The 26,298-nt window shown below is 42.4% G+C and overlaps 1 protein-coding gene across 1 annotated transcript; it reads left to right on the top strand.

Moving 5' to 3' along the window:
• Positions 1-381: 381 nt before the first annotated feature.
• plcd4b (phospholipase C, delta 4b) lies at positions 382-26,297 on the top strand. Its single transcript, XM_064975816.1, has 16 exons — positions 382-772; positions 3,786-3,839; positions 4,043-4,201; positions 9,201-9,429; positions 9,885-10,014; positions 10,368-10,599; positions 12,990-13,191; positions 20,475-20,619; positions 21,664-21,816; positions 23,518-23,679; positions 23,956-24,106; positions 24,262-24,378; positions 24,463-24,638; positions 24,765-24,897; positions 25,116-25,265; positions 25,572-26,297. Exons 2-16 carry the CDS (start codon positions 3,818-3,820, stop codon positions 25,670-25,672), a joined length of 2,262 nt encoding a protein of 753 aa, XP_064831888.1. The 5' UTR covers positions 382-772; positions 3,786-3,817; the 3' UTR covers positions 25,673-26,297.
• Position 26,298: the final 1 nt, after the last annotated feature.

The following is a 26,298-nucleotide window of genomic DNA, read 5'->3' as shown; positions in this document are numbered from 1 at the left end:
CACAAAACTGTTTTGGATGAGACTGACTTTATGACCAAAATTATTATTTTTACACCTTGTCAATTTTGAAAATAGAACACATGTTTCTGACTCATCAATGCCACAGGCTGTTTTCTAAATGTGAAGTTGATTTTTAGGGGCATTTGCTCTTTAAACCAGGAAGAGGAGTGAATCAGATCTGCAGTCAGCTGACATATAAGGGAGAGTGTGTGGAGACAGAGAGAGCAAGACATTTAAAGTGAGAAGCAGCATACCGGAAAACGGTAAAGGAGAGCGAAGAGAGCAGCCTTGGAAAAAATGAACAGCCCTCATCAGATGCGAGGGGGGAGGAAAAAAAGAGGGAGTGGCAGGAAAGGGAGGAGAGGGGGTAGGTGGAGGGGGAACAGTGTACCAGCATGCGGCAGTGTTGTCTGGGGATCAGTTTTCCCAGACAACGCAGGCAGAGTGGAGCCTGGTAGACAGAGAGGCTGACACTGAGCCAGCTTTCCTCTGGACACTCCCCATCTCCCTGTGCTGGGCTAGTGGTCTCAGGACACTCCCTGAGTGTCTTAAGTTCTGGAGCTTTCTACTGGGCTTGCTACCTCCAACAGACCCCTATCTCTGGGGGCCAGCTATCTTTTGGGCACTCCCTAATTCTGGTCTAGAGCCCTTTCCTGGACTGGCTCTCACCAAACATCAATCTATTCTGGAGCTCGTCACAGCAGTGGCAGCCCAAGCTGAGTCGGGGCAAAGACCAAGCTGAGTCGGGGCAAAGTGAGCAGTCTACAATTTGGTAAGTCTCTTTTTTTTTCTCCTTTGACCCTTCACATTACTTTACAGAAACTCAACTTTTTCCCTCATCTATACAATACAGTATATGTTCAGTAGAGTTTGTGGTTTAGTGTTGATTTTGTTGGTTTGATGATAATATACCCCCTGGTCCCTGTTTTAATACTGTCTCATATTACAGCATCTGGTTCTACTTTGTTGTCCTTCAGCCAGCCTCCCTCCCTGGCACAAGCATGTTTTACAGACATGAAAAAAAGACTGGTTTGTTTATAGGATTCTTCGCATGATAAAAGACTGGTTTGTTTATAGGATTCTTCACATAGCTCCTACTGAAGTGTAGAACCAACCTGTGAGGGTCAAGCACAGAGCTTTCATGAAAGGGGAAGTTGAACATTCCTGTGGATATCACAAATGGTTATAATAAGGGGTGCTTGTAGTGGAGTCATATGGGCATATAATGAGGCTGCCACTTCACTGGGAGTATAGTATTTCTATATTACTTTGAGTATTTATTTTTTTGTGTGAGTATGAGACCAATTTACCAGTGAGTCATGACTCTGCGTGTGTGTGTTGACCACACTCTTGCACATATTAGTCAAGTCCCCTGAAAGAGTTCACTGTCCCGAAACACTCCTGCCACCGCCCCTCAAATAATATAGAAGGTTATTCTTTGGCTAGAACCATATGACTTTTTGTATTTGCACTAGAATGTACTGTATGTGTAGAATGTACTGTAGTTATAGAAGGGGTCCAGGAAATGAGAGTTCTGTTTCTGCCTCTTCTTTAACATCTTTTCACAAACATCGCACAACAATCAACAACATCACTGGGATGGTTAAAAAATATAGTTTCTTTGCTTTTGCTACACTTGTATTGCTGGGTAAAGAGTTGATATTTACTAACAGTGGACCTGGAAGAGAAAGTAACTGTGGTATTTTGAACAGTGGAACATGGACCTCGCTGTGAACAGTTGAAAACAACCCCTGAGGATACTATAAATATTTGCCATTGTTCTACAAAGATAAAAGGAAAGAGAGCCATTGAAAAGCCTCCAAAAAAGGGAGAGTAGCCATTTGAACTATCCCTTTATGGAACATTTGTCTGTTGTTCAGTGTTTACAATACAATACTCCTTGTGAGTTTCCTCTCTGATAAGGTTTAAGAAGCTCTTTCCCAAGGGACTAGACAGCTGAGCCAAAAGTTGCCATCATTAATAGGCTTGGGCGGTATCCAGATTGTCATACCTCCATACCGATCTTGTGCCATACCGGGATATTCGGTAATACCAGCACTGAACACAAGGGGAGCTATTTTAAAACCCCACTGACCCTTTGTAATCCAAAGGTTAGCAATGCTAAGAAGTACATATAAAATCCCATAGAGAATGCTAACTAAATGCTAAGGAGCGCATTGCGCTAATGCATTTGCAGGACAGACATCCCAGCTAAAAGTTATACAAGAACCCAAAAATGCTACCAAAGTTTACAGCACACACAAAACAAATATTAGGCAACAAGGCTTGATCCAGCACAGGATTATCTGCTGTTACCAAGCAAAGCTTGATTTTGGAAGAAGCTAACCACTTAGCTAGATAGTTAACTAGACACTAAATTAGCAAACCAAATGCGCAATTACAGAGCATTTAGCACATTTTAGACAGTTAACTTAAGCGTTATAAGATATCTAGCTTGCAAACATTTACACTACCTGTCAAAAGTTTTAGAACACCTACTCATTCAAGGGTTTTTCCTTATTTTTACTATTTTCTACATTGTAGAATAATAGTGAAGACATCAAAACTATGAAATAACACATATGGAATCATGTAGTAACCAAAAAGCTAATAAAATATTTTATATTTCAGATTCTTCAAAGTAGCCTCCCTTTGCCTTGATGACAGCTTTGCACATTCTTGGCATTCTCTCAACCAGCTTCACTTGGAAAGCTTTACCAACAGTCTTGAAGGAGTTCCCACATATGCTGAGCACTTGTTGTGACTGTTTTTCCTTCACCGCAGTCCAACTCATCCCAAACCATCTCAATTGGGTTGAGGTTGGGTGATTGTGGAGGCCAGGTCATCTGATACAGCACTCCATCACTCTCCTTCTTCGTAAAATAGCCCTTACACTGTCTGGATGTGTGTCCGGTCATTGTCCTGTTGAAAAACTAATTAAGGTACACTAAGCCCAAACCAGATGTGATGGTGTATCACTGCAGAATGCTGTGGTAGCCATGCTGGTTAAGTGGGCTTTGAATTCTAAATAGATCACAGACAGTGTCACCAGCTAATCACCCCCACACCATAACACCTCCTCCTCTATGCTTTATGGTGGGAAATACACATGCGGAGATCATCCGTTCACCACACCGCATATCACAAAGACATGGAGGTTGGAACCAAAATTTGGACTCCAGACCAAAGGACATATTTTCACCGGTCTAATGTCCATTGCTCGTGTTTCTTGGCCCAAGCAAGTCTCTTCTTATTATTGGTGTCCTTTAGTAGTGGTTTCTTTGCAGCAATTTGACCTTGAAGGCCTTATTCACGCAGTCTCCTCTGAACAGTTGATGTTGAGATGTGTCTGTTACTTCAACTCTCAATTTATTTGGGCTGCAATTTCTGAGGCTGGTAACTCTAATGAACTTATCCTCTGCAGCAGAGGTATCTCTGGGTCTTCCCTTCCTGTGGCGGTCTTCATGAGAGCCAGTTTCGTTATAGTGCTTGATGGTTTTTACGACTGCACTTGAAGAAACTTTCAAAGTTCTTGAAATGTTCCGTATTAAAGTAATGATGGACTGTCATTTCTCTTTGCTTATTTGAGCTGTTCTTACCATAATATGGACTTGGTCTTTTACCAAATAGGTCTCTTGTCATTGTGTGCTTGTAAACAAACACCACGTGTCTGGGAACTACCGGTAAGCTTCATTATGACAGCTGAAATTATGAACAAGTTGACTGCAGGTATCACAGAGTAATAGGTATCGCAGCAATTATGTTTGTCCTCTTTTTTTTGGCAGGATATCACCAAGTGCATGTGTCAAGGCTGTTGATGGATTCCCCCCAAAGCTTGTGTAAGTTGATGGGAACTAAAAATGTTGCATGAGGAAACAGGCAATAATAAAATTGTAGTTTCTTTGATCAAATCTCAAAAATGAACTTTTGGAGTACATATGTCAGCCTCCATTAAACAGAATAGAGAAGCTACACTGGGGTCTCAATTGACCAAAAATGGACTGTATTTGTAAACACGATGGTAACCCCTGATCCTGCACAGTTGCCAAGGGTGACAAGGACCTCCAGGTGATGAAGGCGGGGGCCATGTTGAAGAAGGTCAAGTCCAAATCATGGAAAAAGCAGCGGCATTTCCGGCTACAGGAAGATGGCCAGACCATCTGGTATAAGTCCAGGTGGGCAGGAACAAGCCACTCCACCTGTGAGTAACGAGGGTGTGGGTGGCGGGAGGGAGCACGGATGAGACGTTATAAGAATTGACCACAGACTGTACATACTGTAGATAACTGAAATAAGGCCACATTATTTATCTTTTTTTAAAGGATAATGCGTAGAATCATTTCTTGAGAAATCACTTTAGCATTGAAAAAGCCTAAGTATGTCTTCACATAGGCCCCGATTCCGACCCGAGTTAAGCGCCTGTAAATGGAACGTATATTCCTTTTTTATGCACTTCTCTCTCTGCGTTTTCTGACCTTGAATTAAGCATGAGAATAGCATGCTATTCACCCACTTCGTTCGGGCGGAGATCTAAGAAATGAAAGGTGCGGAAGTGTCAACAGATGTATTATTTTATAAAAATGTAACCTTAATTTAACGAGGCAAGTCACTCGAGAGCCCATATTCTGACCTTGACCTAACTCCCTCATAATTACGCCACATTTACGAGTGAGGAAACCATGAATAAGGTTGAGCAAACCTGCCAGTTCCAAATGGAAAAAGCATCTTTCTGTGTGCCCTCGTAATTTGTGTGGATGAAATTTGGACACCCAAACTATAGGTTTCTGTGGGGCTTAATCTGCCCAGTTGATGTATGGACATTAAATAATGTTTTAAATATAGCTTATGCCCGGGCTTTTGTTTTATTCTACAATTTGTATCATGTTAAATATTAGCCACTAACGGGAGCCACCATCGGTAATACCCACATACATTTCTGTCACTTTATTGTTAGTTTTCAATTTGTAGCTTATGTCGTGTCTTAATATCATTAACTGAAGACGTTTTATCAAATACTCTCTGTAATTAGTTACTATGCGATCAACTGATTAATCACGTAACTAATTAACTAGGAAGTCGGGGCACCAAGGAACAATATTCAGATTACAAAGTTATAATTTCCTAAAATAACTTTTCAGATATTTTATCTGATCAATTAGTCTTCGAATTAATGATTTTTTACTTTACCTCACGTTAGTCTCATTCCAAACGTCGTAAATTGTTGGTTATCTGCACGAACCCAGTCTTCACTATGAGTCTTCCATACATTAATTGTCTTAAATCATTTATTTATTACTAACTAAGTAATTCACAGAAATGCATAAACAAACAAGGCAAATGTGGTGATAGGAGGATGTGCCCTAGTGGGCTAAACCGGCATGACGGCTTGTTAGACAAAAGGGAAGTGGGGGTCGACTAAGAAGTAAATACAGAGTTAATAATTATAACAATTGAAATGCTAATCCTTTACACATAAACGCTCACTCATTCGGGAACAATTGCAATCAATGTATATATTTACGCTCAGTGTGTCGTCTTGATCGCTGGTGAAAAGTTTGTGTCTTTTGTAGAATTGTCCGTCTCTCGTCCTCTCTCTCTCTCGGTTTATATATTTATTTTTTTATTTCACCTTTATTTAACCAGGTAGGCTAGTTGAGAACAAGTTCTCATTTGCAACTGCGACCTGGCCAATATAAAGCGTAGCAATTCGACACATACAACAACACAGAGTTACACATGGAATAAACAAAACATACAGTCAATAATACGGTAGAATACAGTGAGTGCAAATGAGGTAAGTTAAGGAAATAAATAGGCCATGGTGGTGAAGTAATTACAATATAGCAATTAAACACTGGAATGGTAGATCGGCAGAAGATGAATGTGCAGGTAGAGATACTGGGGTGCAAAGGAGCAAAATAAATACCAGTATGGGGATGAGGTAGGTAGATAGATGGGCTGTTTACAGATAGGCTATGTACAGGTGCAGTGATCTGTAAAATGCTCTGACAGCTGGTGCTTAAAGCTAGTGAGGGAGATGTGAGTCTCCAGCTTCAGAGATTTTTGCAATTCATTCCAGTCATGGGCAGCAGAGAACTGGAAGGAAAGACGACCAAAGGAGGAATTGGCTTTGGGGATGACCAGTGAGATATACCTGCTGGAGCGCGTGCTACGAGTGGGTGCTGCTATGGTGACCAGTGAGCTGAGATAAGGCGGGGCTTTACCTAGCAGAGACCTGTAGATAACCTGTAGCCAGTGGGTTTGGCGACGAGTATGAAGCGAGGGCCAACCAACGAGAGCGTACAGGTCGCAATGGTGGGTAGTGTATGGGGCTTTGGTGACAAAACGGATGGCACTGTGATAGACTGCATCCAGTTTGTTGAGTAGAGTGTTGGAGGCTATTTTATAGATGACATCACCGAAGTCGAGGATCGGTAGAATGGTCAGTTTTACGAGGGTATGTTTGGCAGCATGAATGAAAGATGCTTTGTTGCGATATAGGAAGCCTATTCTAGATTTAATTTTGGATTGGAGATGCTTAATGTGAGTCTGGAAGGTGAGTTTACAGTCTAACCAGACACCCAGGTATTTGTAGTTGTCCACGTATTCTAAGTCAGAGCCGTCCAGAGTAGTGATGCTGGACGGGCGAGCAGGTGCGGGCAGCGATCGATTGAAAAGCATGCATTTAGTCTTACTTGCGTTTAAGAGCAGTTGGAGGCCACGGAAGGAGAGTTGTATGGCATTGAAGCTCGTCTGGAGGTTAGTTACCACAGTGTCCAAGGGCCAGAATATACAGAATGGTGTCGTCTGCGTAGAGGTGGATCAGAGAATCACCAGCAGCAAGAGCAACATCATTGATGTATACAGAAATGAGAGTCGGCCCGAGAATTGAACCCTGTGGCACACCCATAGAGACTGTCAGAGGTCCAGACAACAGGCCCCCCGATTTGACACACTGAACTCTATCAGAGAAGTAGTTGGTAAACCAGGCGAGGCAATCATTTGAGAAACCAAGGCTGTCGAGTCTGCCAATAAGAATGTTGTGATTGACAGAGTCGAAAGCCTTGGCCAGGTCGATGAATACGGCTGCACAGTAATGTCTCTTATCGATGGCGGTTATGATGTCGTTTAAAACCTTGAGTGTGGCTGAGGTGCACCCATGACCAGCTCTGAAACCAGATTGCATAGCGGAGAAGGTATGGTGGGATTCGAAATGTTCAGTAATCTGTTTGTTATCTTGGCTTTCGAAGACCTTAGAAAGACAGGGTAGGATAGATATAGGTCTGTAGCAGTTTGGGTCTAGAGTGTCACCCCCTTTGAAGAGGGGGATGACCGCGGCAGATTTCCAATCTTTGGGAATCTCAGACGATACGAAAGAGAGGTTGAACATGCTAGTAATAGGGGTTGCAACAATTTTGGCAGATCATTTTAGAAAGAGAGGGTCCAGATTGTCTAGCCCGGCTGATTTGTAGGGGTCCAGATTTTGCAGCTCCTTCAGAATATCGGCTATCTGGATTTGGGTAAAGGAGAAATTGTGGGGTTGTGGTTAGAGAGGATTGTTCAGAGTGACATTCGTTATAGAATGGATGTTTCGGCGCTTGTCGTTCTTTGCGTTCAATGATACTGAATTCCTAGCTGCAGACTAGTAATTAAAATCAAAGACTTGTTCTCATTCTGTCAGTATCGATAGTCTAAGAGTTTAACCACGTGGTATGGTTAAAAGATTCAGAAATGGTCTACAACCTTTGTACTCCCATGATTGAGAGAAACATGGTCTGGTGATAATTTCTCAAAGTTGGGTTTTATTCGGAATGGCAGAAAAGGGCTGTCCCATGATGTCTGACCCTAACTGGGTTCAGGGGCGGTCCTCTGATTTAGTTCAAATCCAATTCCCTTTTTGAGTTTTCCTTCATTAAACAGTCCAAAATCACATTGTAAAATTGTGTAAACAGTATCATACTCACTCATTCATCTTATACAAAAATTAGATGTAAACCTTATATCTGGGGCTATTATATAAACAGCGTTATGGTAATGTGGCCACACCATCTCCCATGAACTTCCAGTTCGTAGCTGGATTCTTCACCGATCTTTTACACTCTCTCCGGAACATGAAATTTGTTCGTACCTCAAGTTCTGTGAGGTGGAAGGATTTCCTTTGTCTCCATGAAAAACTACTCTATAACTGTGTGGCCATGAGGTCTTCTCGGGAATTTACGACCTCTGACCACAGCAGCCTAGTTGAAGGAGGCAAGGGTGAGGCAGGGAGAGGGGGATGGGCTTGCTATAACCAAAGAGGCCAACGTCATGACACTTACATTTAGCAACATTCCGTTTCCGTTCTCTTTTTTTTTTGTCACATCCATGTAAGTTGTTCCTCTAGCGTTAGTGGATCATATTAGGTTAATGTTGTGAAATAATTTGGGACTTGAAGCCTATTTGAATCATGGAATTCAGACCACATGTAGCAGATTAAACCTGGAGCCTGGTGCACGGTTCACGACGACTGGACAGTTGTCATACAGTTCCATGATTAGTAAGAATTAGGGTAGATTTATAGGACTATTGTTCAACCTCTATTGTACACTTTTTCCTTTCCCACCTTCCAATATTTCATGGATTGAACTCGAATATAACTACTTTCAGGATGAATCAAACCACTTTTTTTTTATTCGTCAATATACAGTATTTAGTATGTAAAGGCTCTCCAACCCAGTTTTTCTATGATTCATACATGCTTTCTTAACTCTAAAATCTTCCTAAATAATTTACAAGATAAGCGTATTTTTAAATCTACCAGTTGGTGCTGAAACGGAGACAAAGATGCATATTTAGATGGCTTCTTTCATTCTTCTCTATTTTTATGAACCAGTTATCGCGATGCATTCTAGTCTGTCGCCAAAATTCGAATTAAAGTTACATCGTATTTAAATCGATGGCTTAAGATAAATGTACTGAAAACCCTTTTGAATAAAAACTCCACGAGAAAATCTGATGGCCAGCAAATGGGAGGGTTTTCAGCGGTTGATTAAAAGAAATTCAGTTCACACAAGGGAACCATGACTGCAAAGCCCGTTACGAACCTTCATAAGGTAAGTCTGAATACCAACTACTGAGAAGCACATAGGAAATTACACCTTTCTTACACACGCCTTTCCTAAGTATGAATCTGACCGATAATGCCTAATGTTCTTTTCTAGTCTCTGTGGCTGATGTTGAGGTGGTGCGTGAAGGTCACCAGTCGGAGGTCTTGCTGAGCGTAGCTGAAGAGTTTCCCGCTGACCTCTGTTTCACCCTGGTGTTCCGTGGTCGCCGCGGCAACCTGGACCTAGTGGCGGAGTCACCTTCTGAGGCGCAGGCCTGGATCCGGGGTGTAAGCAAGCTGATACAGAATGCTGAAAGCATGGATGACAAGGAGAGGGTTGACCAGTATCCTTATCCCATTCAGATAACAGGCAGATGATTAGATGGTTTGTGACACTTGACTTGGTGGGGCCTTATCATAATACATTTATAACAATTGATTTAAACAATCAAAACCATAGAGGTCCTATGAAGTTACTGGAGGGGCTAAAGTTCCAGAATGGGGTGAAAATGGCAGCCATATTGTCAGAAAGAAATCCAAACTAGTCTATTTGGAATTAATGGCAGTAGAGAAAGAAATCCAGATTTTACTTATGCAGGAAAATTGCTCCCTGATTCTTTTGACTGACCGAAATGGCTGACCTTTATCCCATCATAAGAAGGTTCGTTTCCATTCTAGTATTCTAATGCTTAATTCTGTGGTCAAAAAACACTTAAGTTGTGAGAGTAAAGTCTTTGTTTTTGCTCCTTTCTAAATCATGTCTTACCAAGTGTTGCCCTTAGCCAGCATCTTCCCTCAGATGGATCTGGGACTGGTTTCAGAAGGCGGACAAAAACAAGGACGGACGGATGAACTTCAAGGAGGTGCGCACACTGCTGAAGATGATGAACGTGGACATGAATGAGGAGTATGCTCTTCACCTCTTCATGGTGAGGTACCCATCAAGTTCATGAGGTCTTCCGTTTAGTGTATCAAAACCAAAAGAAAATATACTATTTTCTATATTTATTCTATGCTTCCCACTGCTCATATGACATCCTCAGTCAATGAATCAACCTTGCATTGTGCGCAACGGTTCGGGATGTTGTTGGTCGTGGAATAATTCTCAATTATTAACGTTGGTAATATTTAACAGAAACCTATCACAGTCAAATATCAGTAACTAATCTGCCTTCCATCATCAGGTGATGGAATTCTGTTTTAGCATGATTTATTGAGAGTACAATACCACTGGAAGACTGCAGAGGTAACAATCTATGCTGCTTATTTTCTTTACCCCCAGTTGGCAGATAAGTCTAAGTCAGGTTGTCTGGAGAACGAGGAGTTTGTCCAGTTCTATAAGATACTGACGGAAAGGAAGGACATGTGGCGGGTGTTCCAGGACTACTCCCGAGACGGACAGACATTAACCCTTGCTGAGCTGAAGGACTTTCTGAGGCAGGAGCAACAGGAGGGGGAGAGGAGTTGGGAGCATGCCCAGGAGCTGATTGACCGCTATGAGCCGTCAGAGACCGGTAAGGACCACTGTGCAACTGTAACCAACCACAGTCAACTGTAATGAATTATTTCATTAATAGCCTCGGTGAGACAATGTCAATCACAATGAACGACAACCACAATATTAATAACCTAGTTTACTTCAGTAAACCACAAGAGCCCACAATTAACCATTCAACAATAAAGGAAACGAGCTGTATGTTGCATGTCACTACTTCACAGGAGAGGCATTTTGAACGTAAACTTTTTTTGTAGAAATGCCTTCTTGAACATGTTAGCATACACGTTTGTTATTAAGACACATGAAAGTTATCTGTAAATACAAATAAAATTATTAAATTACGAGCATAGTTGGTTTTGCCACAGATAAAGACAGGGACCTTCCCGCTAGCCATGATTGGCTGAGATAATGGATGGCCTGGACATGCCGAGAGATGAGTTCAGATTGGTCTGCCATGTAGCACGCTTTTGTCTACAACATGAGCTGGTCAGTTCAGTATGTGTGGTTAATCCTTTCTAACACAGCTTTTTTTTTAAGATATCACACAGTAGAATTGCAAAAGTGTTGCTCTCCACTTTCTGGAGGACCGAGTTTTGAAATCAGTGGAATGCCGGGTGGAAGTGGAGTGTGATAGCTAAGTAGATGGAGAAAATTCTGGCATTTGATTGTAAATATGAGGAGGGAGTCGAAAAGAGAACACACAAAAGGCTGTTGTATATAAAACGCCTGTCTCCGGATTATATATTAAAACTAAGGGCAACCATGGCATCTGTGACAGAGAGGGAGAAGCGTCCATCCATGTCTACAGGTAAAATAATCTAGCAAGCTACATTTTAAGATATTACACAATTCTAATTTTGTCAAAGTCGTTTTCATTTCAAGTTAAAGCGTACTGTTAGCTAGCTAGCTAAAGTTAGCTGGGTGGCTCGCAAGCTAATTTTAAGTGTATGATTTGTGTACTAATATTATTCGTATCTCAGAGCCATATGCATTGCTAATTATAGCCTAATGTTAGCTAGCTAGCTAAGATTGAACCTGGTTGGTTAGCTACCTGCAGATTCATGCAGGGTAGTAACGTTATGAGTTGAGATTATGGTTAATTGTTTAGCTAGCTAGCCAGCTAGCTACATGTCTAAACAAAAGACTCCACTATGCAGGTAACCATTTCACTACACCTTCTGTATCCTGTGCATGTGACAAATAAACTTTGATTTTATGTCATATAATATGTGTTTACCAGACACGGTAATGTGAAGAACATGACCTGCACCAAACTCAAATTAGGATATAATGTTAGGCCAACAAGACAGTGTCCAAGTTCAAAAATGATCCAGTAGAATGCCCTGCTTTTATTTCATCACACTCACAACCGTTACCTATTTTCTGTAATTGGCTCGCCATTAACTTGTAAATAATGATCTTGCTGTGAGTTTATTTTTCTGTAATAATGAAGACAAATGGGCTAAAGTGAAGGCGTCAGCTATATGATATGGTCATCGTTTGAACTGGCTTAACTTAACATTAGCTAGCTAACAAGCTAGAAACAAACCAAAACATTGTTTAGAAAGTTGCTTTTAGTTGCCTGGTTTGCTAGATTAACATATACTAAATTAATTTTTAAACGGGTGGGTTTATTGGTGTTAAAATACAACTAGCTATTTTGGACCACCAGGCTGCTGATGTCATGCAGCCGGTAGTTTTTGTGTTTATACTTTATAAACTTTATACGACAACGACAAGTTTGTCGGAAGACAATAGAATGTTCATGATGTCACTGCGACAACTGTCAATAGGCATAGTATAAACCAGCCTTTAGTCTTGAAACCTTTTGGTTGTTTAGTAAATGGCCCTACATCTGAATCCTTAAAGAGATGGGTGGGGCTATGGCTTAAGAGGGTGTGAACGATGCTGAAATAACGTAGACAAAGAGAGCTCTCCAGTAGGTTTACCAAAACATTCAAGGGCCATTTTCTCAAAAGTGCCATTACAAGTTCAACTTTTAAAGTAGAATTACTTTCCCATTGCCCCTCAACTGTAATGTATGATATACCATTTTCCAGCTCTGAGTCTCTGCTTTTATCCATCTAAAACAACTCTACATAAGAAAAAAAAGAATTCTACATAGGACCGACTCAAGCCTGTCGGTCACAATTTGTTCCGGCATGTGTCTGGCACCATCTCCTATCTTAACTTAAATAACATATTCTGGGTAATCTGACAAATAAAGGAGGAGGTCAAGACAGCCCCCCCCCCCCATATCTTTACCAGACACAGGCAAGAACCAAGTATTGTTTATGACACCAAAGACAAGTTGTACAAAGTAAAATTTCCTTTAAAGTAGTTACTGAGCATTTTTTGATTGGGTTTGACTTATGATAAGACGGAACTTCCCATATCTCCTCACAGCCAAGAAACAGGGGGCCATGTCTATAGATGGCTTCCAGATGTACCTGGTCTCTCCAGAGGGCGCCATCTTGGATCCCCAGCGGCTGACCCTGAACCAGGACATGAGCCGGCCCCTCAGCCACTACTTCATCTGTTCCTCCCACAACACCTACTTGATGGAGGACCAGCTCAGAGGACAGAGCAGCCAGGAGGCCTACATCCAGTGAGGAACAAAATTATCCTCACCATTACAACCCTTAGCTTCATACCTAACATCCAATTATAACCCTTTGTAGCTCAGGGATGGGCAAATCCTGTCCTCCGGCCTGATTGGTGACACACATTTGCATGAGTGCCTGACTTTGACAGTGGGAGTGCAATTCATTTGACAGGTCTGAAACCCTACCAACCTTGTGACTCACAAACATCCTGCCCCCTTCCCTGAAAATACCACCCATAGTGATAGATTGACAAGCCAAACTGTCAAGAACATGGCCAGGATAATGCATGACCATGAGGGGGGGGGGACATTGTTAAATTGCTCATTAAGTTAATCTTATTTTTGTCTCATGTAGCCTAACCTGAGAATCTTACCTTTTTAAGATGAGAGAAAATAAAAGTTTAAAAATTATTTTTTTTAAACTTTTTTTTCCAACTGTAGCCTGTAGTTACAGGCCTGGGCTACTATAAATTATTTTTTATTATCATAATGTTTTTAATGGTGGGCTTTTAAACATCAACTACAATGAGTAGGCTACATTATTTGACAACGAATCGTGAAGAACCCAAGCAAGCACATTAATTGACCTTTCAGCTTTTCCTCCAACATGGACTTTTTTTGCTGCCTTTGCTTGACGCACTGTCACCATTACATTTTTTGTATTAACTTGTCTCAGCAGCATACATATTGGATGCAAAGAGGGTAGGAATGGCCTTTTGGTCCATATTACACTTACCAAGCCAAGCAGAGCTGTTTTATCGAGATACAAATCAAATCCAAATCAAATTGTATTTGTCACATGCGCCGAATACAACAGGTAGACCTTACAGTGAAATGCTTACTTACACGCCCTTAACCAACAATGCAGTTTTAAGAAAATACCCCCCCAAAAAGTAAGAGGATAAGAATAACAAATAAAGAGCAGCAGTAAATAACAATAGCGGGGCTATACACAGGGGGTACCAGTACAGAGTCAATGTCAATGTGCGGGGGCACCTGTGTCGAGATAATTGAGGTAATATGTACATGTAGGTAGAGTTATTAAAGTGACTATGCATAGATAATAACAGAGAGTAGCAGCAGCGTTCCAAAGGGGGCAATGCAAATAGTCTGGGTAGCCATTTGATTAGCTGTTCAGGAGTCTTATGGCTTGGGGGTAGAAGCTATTTAGGAGCCTCTTGGAACTAGACTTGGTGCTCTGGTACTGCTTGCTGTGCGGTAGCAGAGAGAACAGTCTATGACTAGGGTGGCTGGAGTCTTTGACAATTTTTAGGGCCTTCCTCTGACACCGCCTGGTATAGAGGTCCTGGATGCCAGGACGCTTGGCCCTGGTGATGTACTGGGCCATACGCACTACCCACTGTAGTGCCTTGCGACCGGAGGCATGCGTGCTCTCGATAGTCCAGCTGTAAAACCTTTTGAGGATCTGAGGGCCCCATGCCAAATCTTTTCAGTCTCCTGAGGGGGAAAAGGTTTTGTTGTGCCCTCTTCACGACTCTCTTGGTGTGCTTGGACCATTCTAGTTTGTTGGTGATGTGGACACCAAGGAACTTGAAGCTCTCAACCTGCTCCACTACAGCCCCATCGATGAGAATGGGGGCGTGCTCGGCCCTCCTTTTCCTGTAGTCCACAATCATCTCCTTAGTCTTGGTTACGTTGAGAGATAGGTTGTTATTCTGGCACCACCCGGCCAGGTCTCTGACCACCTCCCTATAGGCTGACTCGTCGTTGTCGGTGATCAGGCCTACCACTGTTGTGTCGTCTGCAAACTTAATGATGGTGTTGGAGTCGTGCCTGGCTATGCAGTCGTGGGTGAACAAGGAGTACAGGAGGGGACAGAATACGCACCCCTGGGGGGCTCCAGTGTTGAGGATCAGCGTGGCAGATGTGTTGCTACCTACCCTCACCACCTGGGGAAGGCCATTCAGGAAGTCCAGGATCCAGTTGCAGAGGGAGATGTTTAGTCCCAGGATCCTTAGCTTAGTGATGAGCTTTGGGTGTACTATGGTGTTGAACGCTGAGCTGTAGTCAATGAATATCACATAAGAGTTCCTTTTGTCCTGGTGGGAAAGGTGCGGTGTGGAGTGCAATAGAGATTGCATCATCTGTGGATCTGTTTAGGTGGTATGCAAATTGGAGTGGGTCTAGGGTTTCTGGGATAATGGTGTTGATGTGAGGCATTTCAGCCTTTCAAAGCACTTCATGGCTACGGACGTGAGTGCTATGGGTCTGTAGTCGTTTAGGGCAGGTTGCCTTCGTGTTCTTGGGCACAGGGACTATGGCGGTCTGCTTGAAACATGTTGGTATTACAGACTCAATCAGGGACATGTTGAAAATGTCAGTGAAGACACCTGCCAGTTGGTCAGCTAATGCCCGGAGCACACGTCCTGGTAATCCATCTGGTCCCGCAGCCTTGTGAATGTTGACCTGTTTAAAGGTCTTACTCACGTCGGCTACGGAGAGCATGATCACACAGTTGTCCGACAGCTGATGCTCTCAAGCATGCCTCAGTGTTGCTTGCCTCGAAGCGAGCATAGAAGTGATTTAGCTCGTTTGGTAGACTTGTGTCACTTGGCAGCTCGCGGCTGTGCTTCCCTTTGTAGTCTGTAATAGTTTGCAAGCCCTGCCACATAAGACGAGTGTCGGAGCCCATGTAGTACGATTCAGTCTTAGCCCCGTATTGACGCTTTGCCTGTTTGATGGTTCGTCAGAATACATAGCAGGATTTCTTATAAGCTTCCGGATTAGAGTCCCTCACCTTGAAAGCGGCAGCTCTACCCTTTAGCTCAGTGCGAATGTTTCCTGTAATCCCTGGCTTCTGGTTGGGGTATGTACGTACAGTCACTGTGGGGATGACGTCCTCAATGCACTTATTGATAAAGCCAGTGACTGATGTGGTGTGCTCCTCAAAGCCATCGGAAGAATCCCGGAACATGTTCCAGTCTGTGATAGCAAAACAGTCCTGTAGTTTAGCATCTGCGTCATCTGATCACTTTTTTATAGACCGAGTCACTGGTGCTTCCTGCTTTTTGCTTGTAAGCAGGAATCAGGAGGATAGAATTGTGGTCGGATTTACCAAATGGAGGGTGAGGGAGAGCTTTGTACGTGTCTCTGTGTGTGGAGTACAGGTGATCTAGATTTTTTTCACTCTGGTTGCACATTTAACATGTTGATGGAAATTTGGTAGAACTGATTTAAGTTTCCCTGCATTAAAGTCTCTGGCCAATAGGAGTGCCGCCTCTGGTTGAGGGGTATCTTGTTTGCTTATTTCCTTATACAGCTGACTGAGTACGGTCTTAGTGCCAGCATCCGTCTGTGATGGTAAATAAACAGCCATGAAAAGTATAGCTGAAAACTCTTTTGGCAAGTGGTGTGGTCTGCAATTTATCACAAGATACTCTACCGCAGGCGAGCAAAATCTAGAGACTTCCTTAGATTTCGTGTACCAGCTGTTGTTTACAAATATGCACAGACCTCCCCCCCTTGTATTACTGGAGTGTGCTGTTCTGTCTTGCCGGTGCAGCGTATATCCCGCTAGCTGAATTTCCATGTCATCGTTCAGCCACGATTCCGTGAAACATAAGGTTTTACACTTTTTGATGTCCCGTTGGTAGGATATTCGTGATCATACCTCTTCTAATTTATTGTCCAATGATTGCACGTTGGCGGGTATTATTGACGGTAACGGCAACATTCCCACTTGCCTTCTGCGGACCCTTACGAGGCATCCCGCTCTGTGTCCCCTGTACCTGCGTCGCTTCCTCTTGCAAATAACTGGGATGTTGGCCTTGTCGGGTGTGCGTCCTGCTTGTTGAAGAAAAAAATCTTTGTCTAATCCAAGGTGAGTGATCGCTGTCCTGATATCCAGAAGCTCTTTTTTTTTGCCGTAAGATACGGTTGCAAAAACATTGTATGTACAAAATAAGTTACAAATAACGTGAAAAACCCCCACATAATAGCACAATTGGTTGGGCGCCTGTAAATCTGCTGCCATTTCTTCTGGCGCCATTTTGAGCGGGATTTCAACTCAGCTCACATGTTCTGATACAGACACAGCTTGGCTACACTGTAACCACAAAGCGCCATTTTGTACTTGCATATGCGTCTCAGCCAGGAATGTTACTTTTGTAGCTTAATGAAAATATTTTAACAATGTGATTTAACCGATTGATTTAAGGAAAGACATTGCCTTCAGGTAGTATTCACTTTCACACACCGTGTTGTTGTGTTACAAAGTGGGATTAGCATTGATTTAATTGTATTTTTTTGGCAACAATTACACTAAATACTTCAATGTCAAAGTGGAAGAAAATTTGAAGATGTACATTTTTTAATAGTAAATGAAACATTAATATACTGTATCTTGATTAGATAAGTATTCAACCCCCTGAGTCAATACATGTTAGATTTGCCTTTGGCAGTGAATACAGCTGTGAGTCTTTCTGGGTCAGTCAGTTTTGCACACCTGGAAAGTACAATATTTGCCATTATTCTTAAAAAAAATGTTTTTAAGCTCTGTCAAGTTGATTGTTGATCATCGCAAGACAACCAATTTCATGTCTTGCCATACATTTTCAAGCTGATTTAAGTCAAAACTATAACTAGGCCACTCAGGAACATTCAATGTCATCTTGGTAAGCAACTCCAATGTACATTTGAACTTGTGTTTTATTTTATTGTCCTGCTGAAATGTGAATTTGTCTACCAGTGTCTGTTGGAAAGCAGACTGAACCACATTTTCCTCTAGGATTTTGCCTGTGCTTGGCTCTATTCCATTTCTTTTTATACAAAAAAACTCCACAGTCCTTGCCGATGACAAGCATACCCATAACATGATGCAGCCACCACCATGCTTGAAAATATGAAGAGTGGTACTCATTGAAGTGTTGTGTTGGATTTTCCCAAAACATAACACAGAATCAGCTAGGTAAAAAAAATCCAGAGTGGCGCAGTGGTCTACGGCATTCTGGGTTCGAGTCCAGGCTCCTTCGCAGCCGGGCCGCGACCGGGAGACTCGTGGTGGCGGACAATTGGTCCAGCATCGTCCGGGTTATGGGAGGGTTAGCCCGGCAGGGATGTCCTTGTCCCATCGAGCACTAACGAGTCCTGTGGCGGGCTGGGCGCATTGCACGCTGACATGGTCGCCAGGTGCACTGTGTTTCCTTCAACACATTGCTGCGGCTGGCTTCCGGGTTAAGTGGGTATTGTGTCAAAAAGCAGTGCGGCTTGGTTGGGTTGTGTTTTGCAGGACACACTCCTCTCCCGAGTCCGTATGGGAGTTGCAGCGATGAGACAAGACTATAACTGCCAATTGGATACCACAAAATAGGGTAGAAAAAGGGGTAAAAGTATTTTTTAAATATAAAAATAATAATAAACAAATCTGCCGACGTGCCCTTGAGCTCCTTTAAATTGCTCTGGATTAGAGCGTCTGCTAAATGACTAAAATGTCAAATCAGTTATCTCCTATCACAGCCATTAAAACTCTGTTTTAAAGTCACCATAGGCTCATGGTGAAATCCCTGAGCAGTTTCCTTCCTCTTCAGCAACGGAGTTAGGAAGGACACCTGTATCTTTGTAGTGACTGGGTGTATTGATGCACCATCCAAAGTGTAATTAATAACTTCACCATGCTCAAACGGATATTCAATGTCTGCTTTTTTCCCCCAAAAAATTACCAATCGGTTTCCTTTGTGAGGTATTGGAAAACCTCCTTGGTCTTTGTGGTTCAATCTGTGTTTAAAATGCCCTGCTCGATTGAGGCACCTTACAGATAATTGCATGTGTGGTGTACAGAGATGAAGTAGTCATTCATAAATCATGTTAAACACTATTGCTCACAAAGTGAGTCCATGCACTTATTATGTGACTTGTTAAGCACATTTTTACTCAACTTATTTAGGCTTTCCACAACAAAATGGTTGAATACTTATTGACTCAATACATTTAAGCTTTTCATTTTTTATTAAATTCTAAAGATTTCTAAAAACACAATTCCACTTTGACATTATAGGGTATTGTGTGTGGATCAGTGACACAAAATCTCATGATAATCCATTTTAAATTCAGGCTCGCTGTAACGTAATACAATGTGGAAAAAGTCAAGGGTTGGGAATACTTTCTGAAGGCACTATAGATGCAGAATGGTGTTAAATGCCTGTAAACAGCTTGGGGAGGAAAACTATTTCACAGATTTTAATCATGGCCTACTGATTATTTCTCACTGTCTACTTGCGAGTCTATGAGATACTCATTGACCAGACATGCAGTGTTCTGCCAAGGTGGAACCTTTGGTAGTAAGCTGATGGAAGGCTACTCACAAGTCAGAGTCGGCGGTACAGCGAAGCCTAATCAGACATGCTCATCATGGTTCATACAGGAAAAGTGAAATGATACAATGAATTTTCTCATGGTGCACGCAGCTCAAATGATATGTAAAAACACCTTTGAACCAACCTCATCGGTCATGAAACGACGATACAAATGTAACAACAGCACAACAAAATAGTTGTCAATTTTCTTTTAGCAGGTGCCTTTTTTTAACACCAGTAGTGCTTACTAATTGTGCCAAAACAGTGGTGCGCGGGAGCGATGCAAAAGGGGGGGGGGGGGGGGGTGCTATTAATATATTAAATGGTCTTATGTATTTTAGTAGACTAACTCAAAAGATTGATAATCATTGAATATGACAAATTACCCAATGGATCATGATCATTTTCTGGTAAAAAGAAGTGAGGGTGCAAAAACATACATTTGCACTCTTATTTTGAAGGTGTGGGTGCAGTTGCTACATTTGTGCCATTGCTCAGGTGCCTATGCACATTTGCCTCAGCCCTAGCTGACACACATCTAATAACCAACTAATCATGGTCAGACATTCTCGGGGCGCCAGGTTGCCTCGTGGTTAGAGCGTTTGGCCAGTTGCCAAAAGGTTGCTGGATTGAATCCCCGAGCTGACAAGGTAAAAATCAGTCTTTCTGACCCTTCCTGAACAAGGCAGTTCCCCGGTAAGCCGTCATTGTAAATAATAATTTGTTTTTAACTGACTTGCCTAGTTAAATAAAGGTTAAATAAAAAATGGTTTCCAGTTTAGAATACAATTAGTTTAATCAGTGTTAGGTAGGTCTGGGGGAAATGTGTGATGCCAATCAGGCCCTCTAGGACAGGAGTTGCCCATCTCTGACTTGTTTGGAAGTGAGACACAGAACTTCTAATTTCTTACAAACCAAACCATCTTTCAAACAGTTTTCAGTCCATGTCTGAGTGTCTGCGTACTTGCTGTGCAGGGCTCTAAAGCGGGGCTGTCGTTGTGTTGAGGTGGATTGTTGGGACGGGCCGAATGGAGAGCCGGTTGTTTATCACGGCCACACCTTCACCTCCAAGATCCTCTTCAGAGATGTCATCACCACACTGGGAGAGTACGCCTTCAAGGTGGGCACCTCGATACCTGAGTTAATTATACCGTTTGCAGTGGAAATTCACCTCTAAGGACTCCAATTGAAAGTAAATTAATCCATCTTTATTATCAAGGTTCACAAACTCAGTCCATGCTTGATGAAAACTCTCACAAGGGCATTCCCTACACAAACAAGTCATATAAGCATGATTTACATTATTCATTATTAATGTTAGTTCCTGCATGTGACTGACCGATACCTCATGAGACTTCTCTCAAAGCTGAGACCTTGAAAGGAAGATACTTCTCTTGGATCCCAGAGCAATGTTATGGGCATACTGCGGATGTGAGGATTCCTCCCATGTAAAATCAATCAGTCACTCACATGAGTGGCTATTAGAAAAGCAGCATTGGTCTGACACACAAACAGAACATTTCCATCACATATTCATGACCACTCAGCTATTTTTGTATTACTTTTTTTTGTTTGTAATTATTTACCCCCTTTTTCTCCCAAATTTTGGGATTACAACCTTGTCTCATTGCTGAAAATCCCGAACGGGCTCGGGAAAGGCAAAGGTCAAGTCATGCGTCCTCCGAAACATGACCCGCAAAGCCGCGGTTCTTAACACCCGCTCGCTTAACCCGGAAGCCAGCTGCACCAACGTGTTGGAGGAAACACTGTTCAAATGATGACCGAAGTCAGCCTGCAGGCGGCCGGCGAAACCAAATAAAGCCCCCCCCCCAGCCAAACCCTCCCCTAACCTGGATGACGCTGGGCCAATTGTGTGCCGCCCTATGGGACCACCAGGCTGTAGTAACACCGCAACACTGCGATGCAGTGCCTTAGACTGCTGCGCCACTCACGAGGCCATGACCACTCAGTTCTATTCAATCCAGTCTCTAAGTGGTTCTTGTGGTCCATTTGTCTTCTGTGTTGGTTTTTGCTTCAACCAAGTATTCAAAATCATAAACCAATCTGTCTTCAGCCTTAACATATCATTCAAAACATTTCTGTAATAGATCCACACATTCCTTTAGGAATTCCTGTTTAGTCCCTCATCTGTCCCCTCTCCCAGGCATCTGAGTTTCCTGTCATCCTGTCCCTGGAGAACCACTGCAGTGTGGAGCAGCAAAGGGTCATGGCCCAGCTCCTGGACACCATCCTGGGGGACATGCTGCTCAGGGAACCCCTGGATGGACTGGTTCACCAAGAGCTGCCCTCTCCCCACGTAAGACCCCCTTCAATGTGTTTTCTATTCTATTTATCTACTCTACCGTAACCATTCACCAACAAAGCAAGTCAATTGAGAACCCATTCTCTACGGATTTGATTTCCTGTCTGACTATGTTCAGGTTTTTATTCAGCAGTGTAGCTAAGAGCAGTACCAGTCAGTGGCTTTACTACATTGTTATATTATAAAATTATCACTGGGCCCCCAATGTAAAGCAGAACAGTAACTGAAAGTCAACAGACCAGATGAACTGTAAAGACATTCACACTTACAGGTAGCCAAAAATAACTAACTGAAAGCCACAACCACAATTAGCCCACATATCTGAATCTCTGCTACAATATAATTGGACAGTAATTGCATAATACCCAGTGATCTTTGCATACCAATAAAAAATGACATTGTTACTGTTCAGTGAGGTTTTATGTGAAGCAAATAGTTGTATTGTCATCAATACATTGAAATATTTAGGTGACTTATGTAGTGCCCAAACATTTAAGTTACATATTACCATAATTGGGATGTGTTGTTGACTTGTAGGCGTGTAATCAAATCAAATCAAATCAAATTTATTTGTCACATACACATGGTTAGCAGATGTTAATGCGAGTGTAGCGAAATGCTTGTGCTTCTAGTTCCGACAATGCAGTAATAACCAACAAGTAATCTAACTAACAATTCCTAATCTACTGTCTTATACACAGTGTAAGGGGATAAAGAATATGTACATAAGGATATATGAATGAGTGATGATACAGAGCAGCATAGGCAAGATACAGTAGATGGTATCGAGTACAGTATATACATGTGAGATGAGTATGTAAACAAAGTGGCATAGTTAAAGTGGCTAGTGATACATGTATTACATAAGGATGCAGTCGATGATATAGAGTACAGTATATACGTATGCATATGAGATGAATAATGTAGGGTAAGTAACATTATATAAGGTAGCATTGTTTAAAGTGGCTAGTGATATATTTACAACATTTCCCATCAATTCCCATTATTAAAGTGGCTGGAGTTGAGTCAGTGTCAGTGTGTCGGCAGCAGCCACTCAATGTTAGTGGTGGCTGTTTAACAGTCTGATGGCCTTGAGATAGAAGCTGTTTTTCAGTCTCTCGGTCCCAGCTTTGATGCACCTGTACTGACCTCGCCTTCTGGATGATAGCGGGGTGAACAGGCAGTGGCTCGGGTGGTAGATGTCCTTGATGATCTTTATGGCCTTTCTGTAACATCGGGTGGTGTAGGTGTCCTGGAAGGCAGGTAGTTTGCCCCCGATGATGCGTTGTGCAGACCTCACTACCCTCTGGAGAGCCTTACGGTTGAGGGCGGAGCGGTTGCCGTACCAGGTGTCTTATAAACAGCATGATACATTTTGATATGGTTCATAGTGGACATTGTGATTGACCATTGACAAGTCTGGTGTAAAATTATACAGCCCGGTATGCAGATAACTAGGGTTCCCATGCGTAACATAATAGTTAGGGCTTGCGAGCCCCCCATGGCCGTGGGCTCCAGTGCACGCGCACCGCCAGCATCGCCTTGCATTCCGCCACTGAGTACAGTCTGTATTCTCCAGTGATTTGTTTTATACTTTTTCCATTCAGAGCACTTTAGATAATCAATACCGAAGTTTATGATTGGCAGAGTGTGTGTGTGTTTGTGTGTGCGCGTGTACGTGCATGCACATATTAGGATCTGAAGGGAAAGATCCTGCTGAAAGCAAAGAAGATTGGCGGCCTAGAAGAAAGTGAAACGCTGACTGATGAGGCCACTGACGAGGTCAGCGATGAAGCTGAACCTGAGAGCCCGTCTGCAGAAAACCTGTCTGCAGAGGCCATTTGTCTCCATGATAAGGTATGGGGATCTATGGATGGATGGAGGTGAACATCTGGCAACTTCTTGCCATCATCTGCGCCAACTATTACACTTATACATTCACACATTATTACTGTTAATACATCCTGCCATTATGTGAAAAATCTAGATCATGTTTTTGTCTATCACACAGTAAGCAAGCAATGAACACTGTACCTTGATCTGCCAGCTAACCATGTTTTGCCTTGGTTCAAAAGCCACAAAGCAAGTGAGTTTAGGTCACTTAAGCAGGCATGTCATTTCCTGTCTCCTCAGAAATCCAAGTTCTCTAGGGAACTCTCGGATCTGGTGGTGTACTGCAAGAGTGTCCATTTTCACAGCTTTGAGTACTCTCGCTTACACTCCAAGTGCTACGAAATGTCCTCTTTCTCCGAGTCCAAGGCCAGGAAACTTGCAAAGGACACAGGTACGCCCTGAACTATTTTAGCAATACCTACATAGCAAACAATGTATTCATATATTGCCAAGGATCATCGGTGAGGAATTCACTCCCATTCACTGTTGTAGGTCCCCTGGGTTAGGGGATAGGAAAAAACATCGCTGTATGGCTGTCTTTCTCAGGGACGGAGTTTGTGCACCACAACAGCAGACAGCTGAGCAGAGTCTATCCCAGCGGCATGAGGACCGATTCCTCTAACTACAACCCACAGGAGCTGTGGAACGTGGGCTGTCAGATAGGTGAAACATATTGCATAATTAACATCCATACATATAGAAATAAATACATGTGATTGATTGATTGGTTGATTAATCTACTCCTAGTGGCGCTGAACGTCCAGACGGCTGGGCTGGAGATGGATCTGAACGATGGGCTCTTCCGTCAGAATGGCTGCTGTGGCTACGTCCTCAAACCTGACTTCATGAGGAATGATGACTCTTTTGACCCAGAAAGACCCCAGGACTGGGATGGCTACACATCACTCCAACTGTCTATCCAGGTCCAGAAACAACTGCTCTGTATCATACAACTATGCTGTGTGCCTTTGTGCTTTTTGTCTGTACTGGAGGTTTACTTTTTGCAAATTTATACTTTTCCGAGTCTTGATTGTGTGTGTGTCCATCAGGTAATTAGTGGGCAGCAGCTACCAAAGGTGAACCAGAAAGAGGGCTCCATCGTTGACCCTCTGGTTAGAGTGGAGATCTACGGAGTATCACAAGACCAAGCCAAGCAAGAGACTAGTTACATTGACAACAATGGTGAGGGACCATCTTACATGGCCTGACAAAGAGATTCATTGGGGTCTTTGTACAGACTCGGTCAACTCGGGGACCAAAATGCATGTATTATTATTATTTTTTACATGTAAATAGTACGCACCTTGCCATGTTTAAGTAAATTAGATAGAACATGACATAGAACCCCAGTCCTTCTCTTGGCTGCCTAAATCCTGGTCTCTGCTGCCCCCTGTCTACAGGTTTTAACCCTCTATGGAACGAGACCCTCAATTTTATCATCCACGTCCCAGAGTTGGCCCTGGTGCGTTTTGTGGTGGAGGACTATGACAAGGCTTCCAGGAATGACTTCATGGGCCAGTTCACCGTGCCCTTCACCTGTATTCAGCCAGGTAAAATAGACATGTTCATATTACAACTGAGATAGCGTAGTCTGGACAGCTGGGTAAATCTCAAGTGAAGTTTTCTTCAAATTATTTCACAAATTAATGTTATCCTATTGACTTAACTGGTTAAAGGTTAAATCAATTAAGGTTAAATAAATGAAACCTGTCTGAATTGTACATCTCAGCTGAGTTTTTATTTAAGCCTGTTATGTATAAATGTACATATTATACTGTATGAGTGATGGTTTCTAAAGTGGCTCTTTCCTGACAAAAATCTGAATTTCTACTGGATGCTCTCACCACTTTTCCCAGGATATCGGCATATCCACCTCCTGTCCAAAGACGGAACGGCTATCCCCCTGTCTACTCTGTTTGTCAACATCAAGATCTCTGAGGTAACAACAGAAGTCTGATTGGCTGAATAACATGCTGCAAACTCCCAACTACATGGGAGGGCTACAATACCTCATGATTGCTGTCACTTTCAAGTTAACTGTTATCAGTATTGAAAATACTGTTATCAGTATTGAAAATACATCGGTATGAACTGCTTTACAGTATTTCTGCATAAATACCCATTTCTGTTCAAGCAAACATTAGTGGGACCTCACACTGATGAAAAAACACCTGGGAACTCAAAGCATTTTTAAGTGATATTTTGCCATTTCTCCAATATAAAATCTTTTAAAATAATCAATGTTTTTTAACTTGTATGTCATAGGAACGCATTAAGCAATGTTCAATAGCACTTGGCTGATCGAACTGATATAATAACTGACATATCACAAGTCCTTTTAGGGTTACAGACTATGCAATGACCTTTGTTTTTATATCATTGAACATTTGCATTGTGTGCTGGTCGAGTAGCTTAACTGCATAGACAATTAGTCCTCCATCCAAGCATTTCAATAGACAATTTGTACAGTTCCTCAAAGTGTGGCATGAAACTATATCGCTATCTGATGCGTCATGTTGTAAAAGATTATACTGTAATGTATGCATGCGCATAGAGCTCTATAAATAAAGAGAAATGAAAGAC

Source organism: Oncorhynchus masou, chromosome 10, assembly GCF_036934945.1.
Source record: "Oncorhynchus masou masou isolate Uvic2021 chromosome 10, UVic_Omas_1.1, whole genome shotgun sequence".
In the NCBI taxonomy this organism is placed as follows: domain Eukaryota; kingdom Metazoa; phylum Chordata; class Actinopteri; order Salmoniformes; family Salmonidae; genus Oncorhynchus; species Oncorhynchus masou.
Note: the sequence above shows the minus strand (reverse complement) of the source record. Positions and strands in the feature narration are given on the sequence as shown.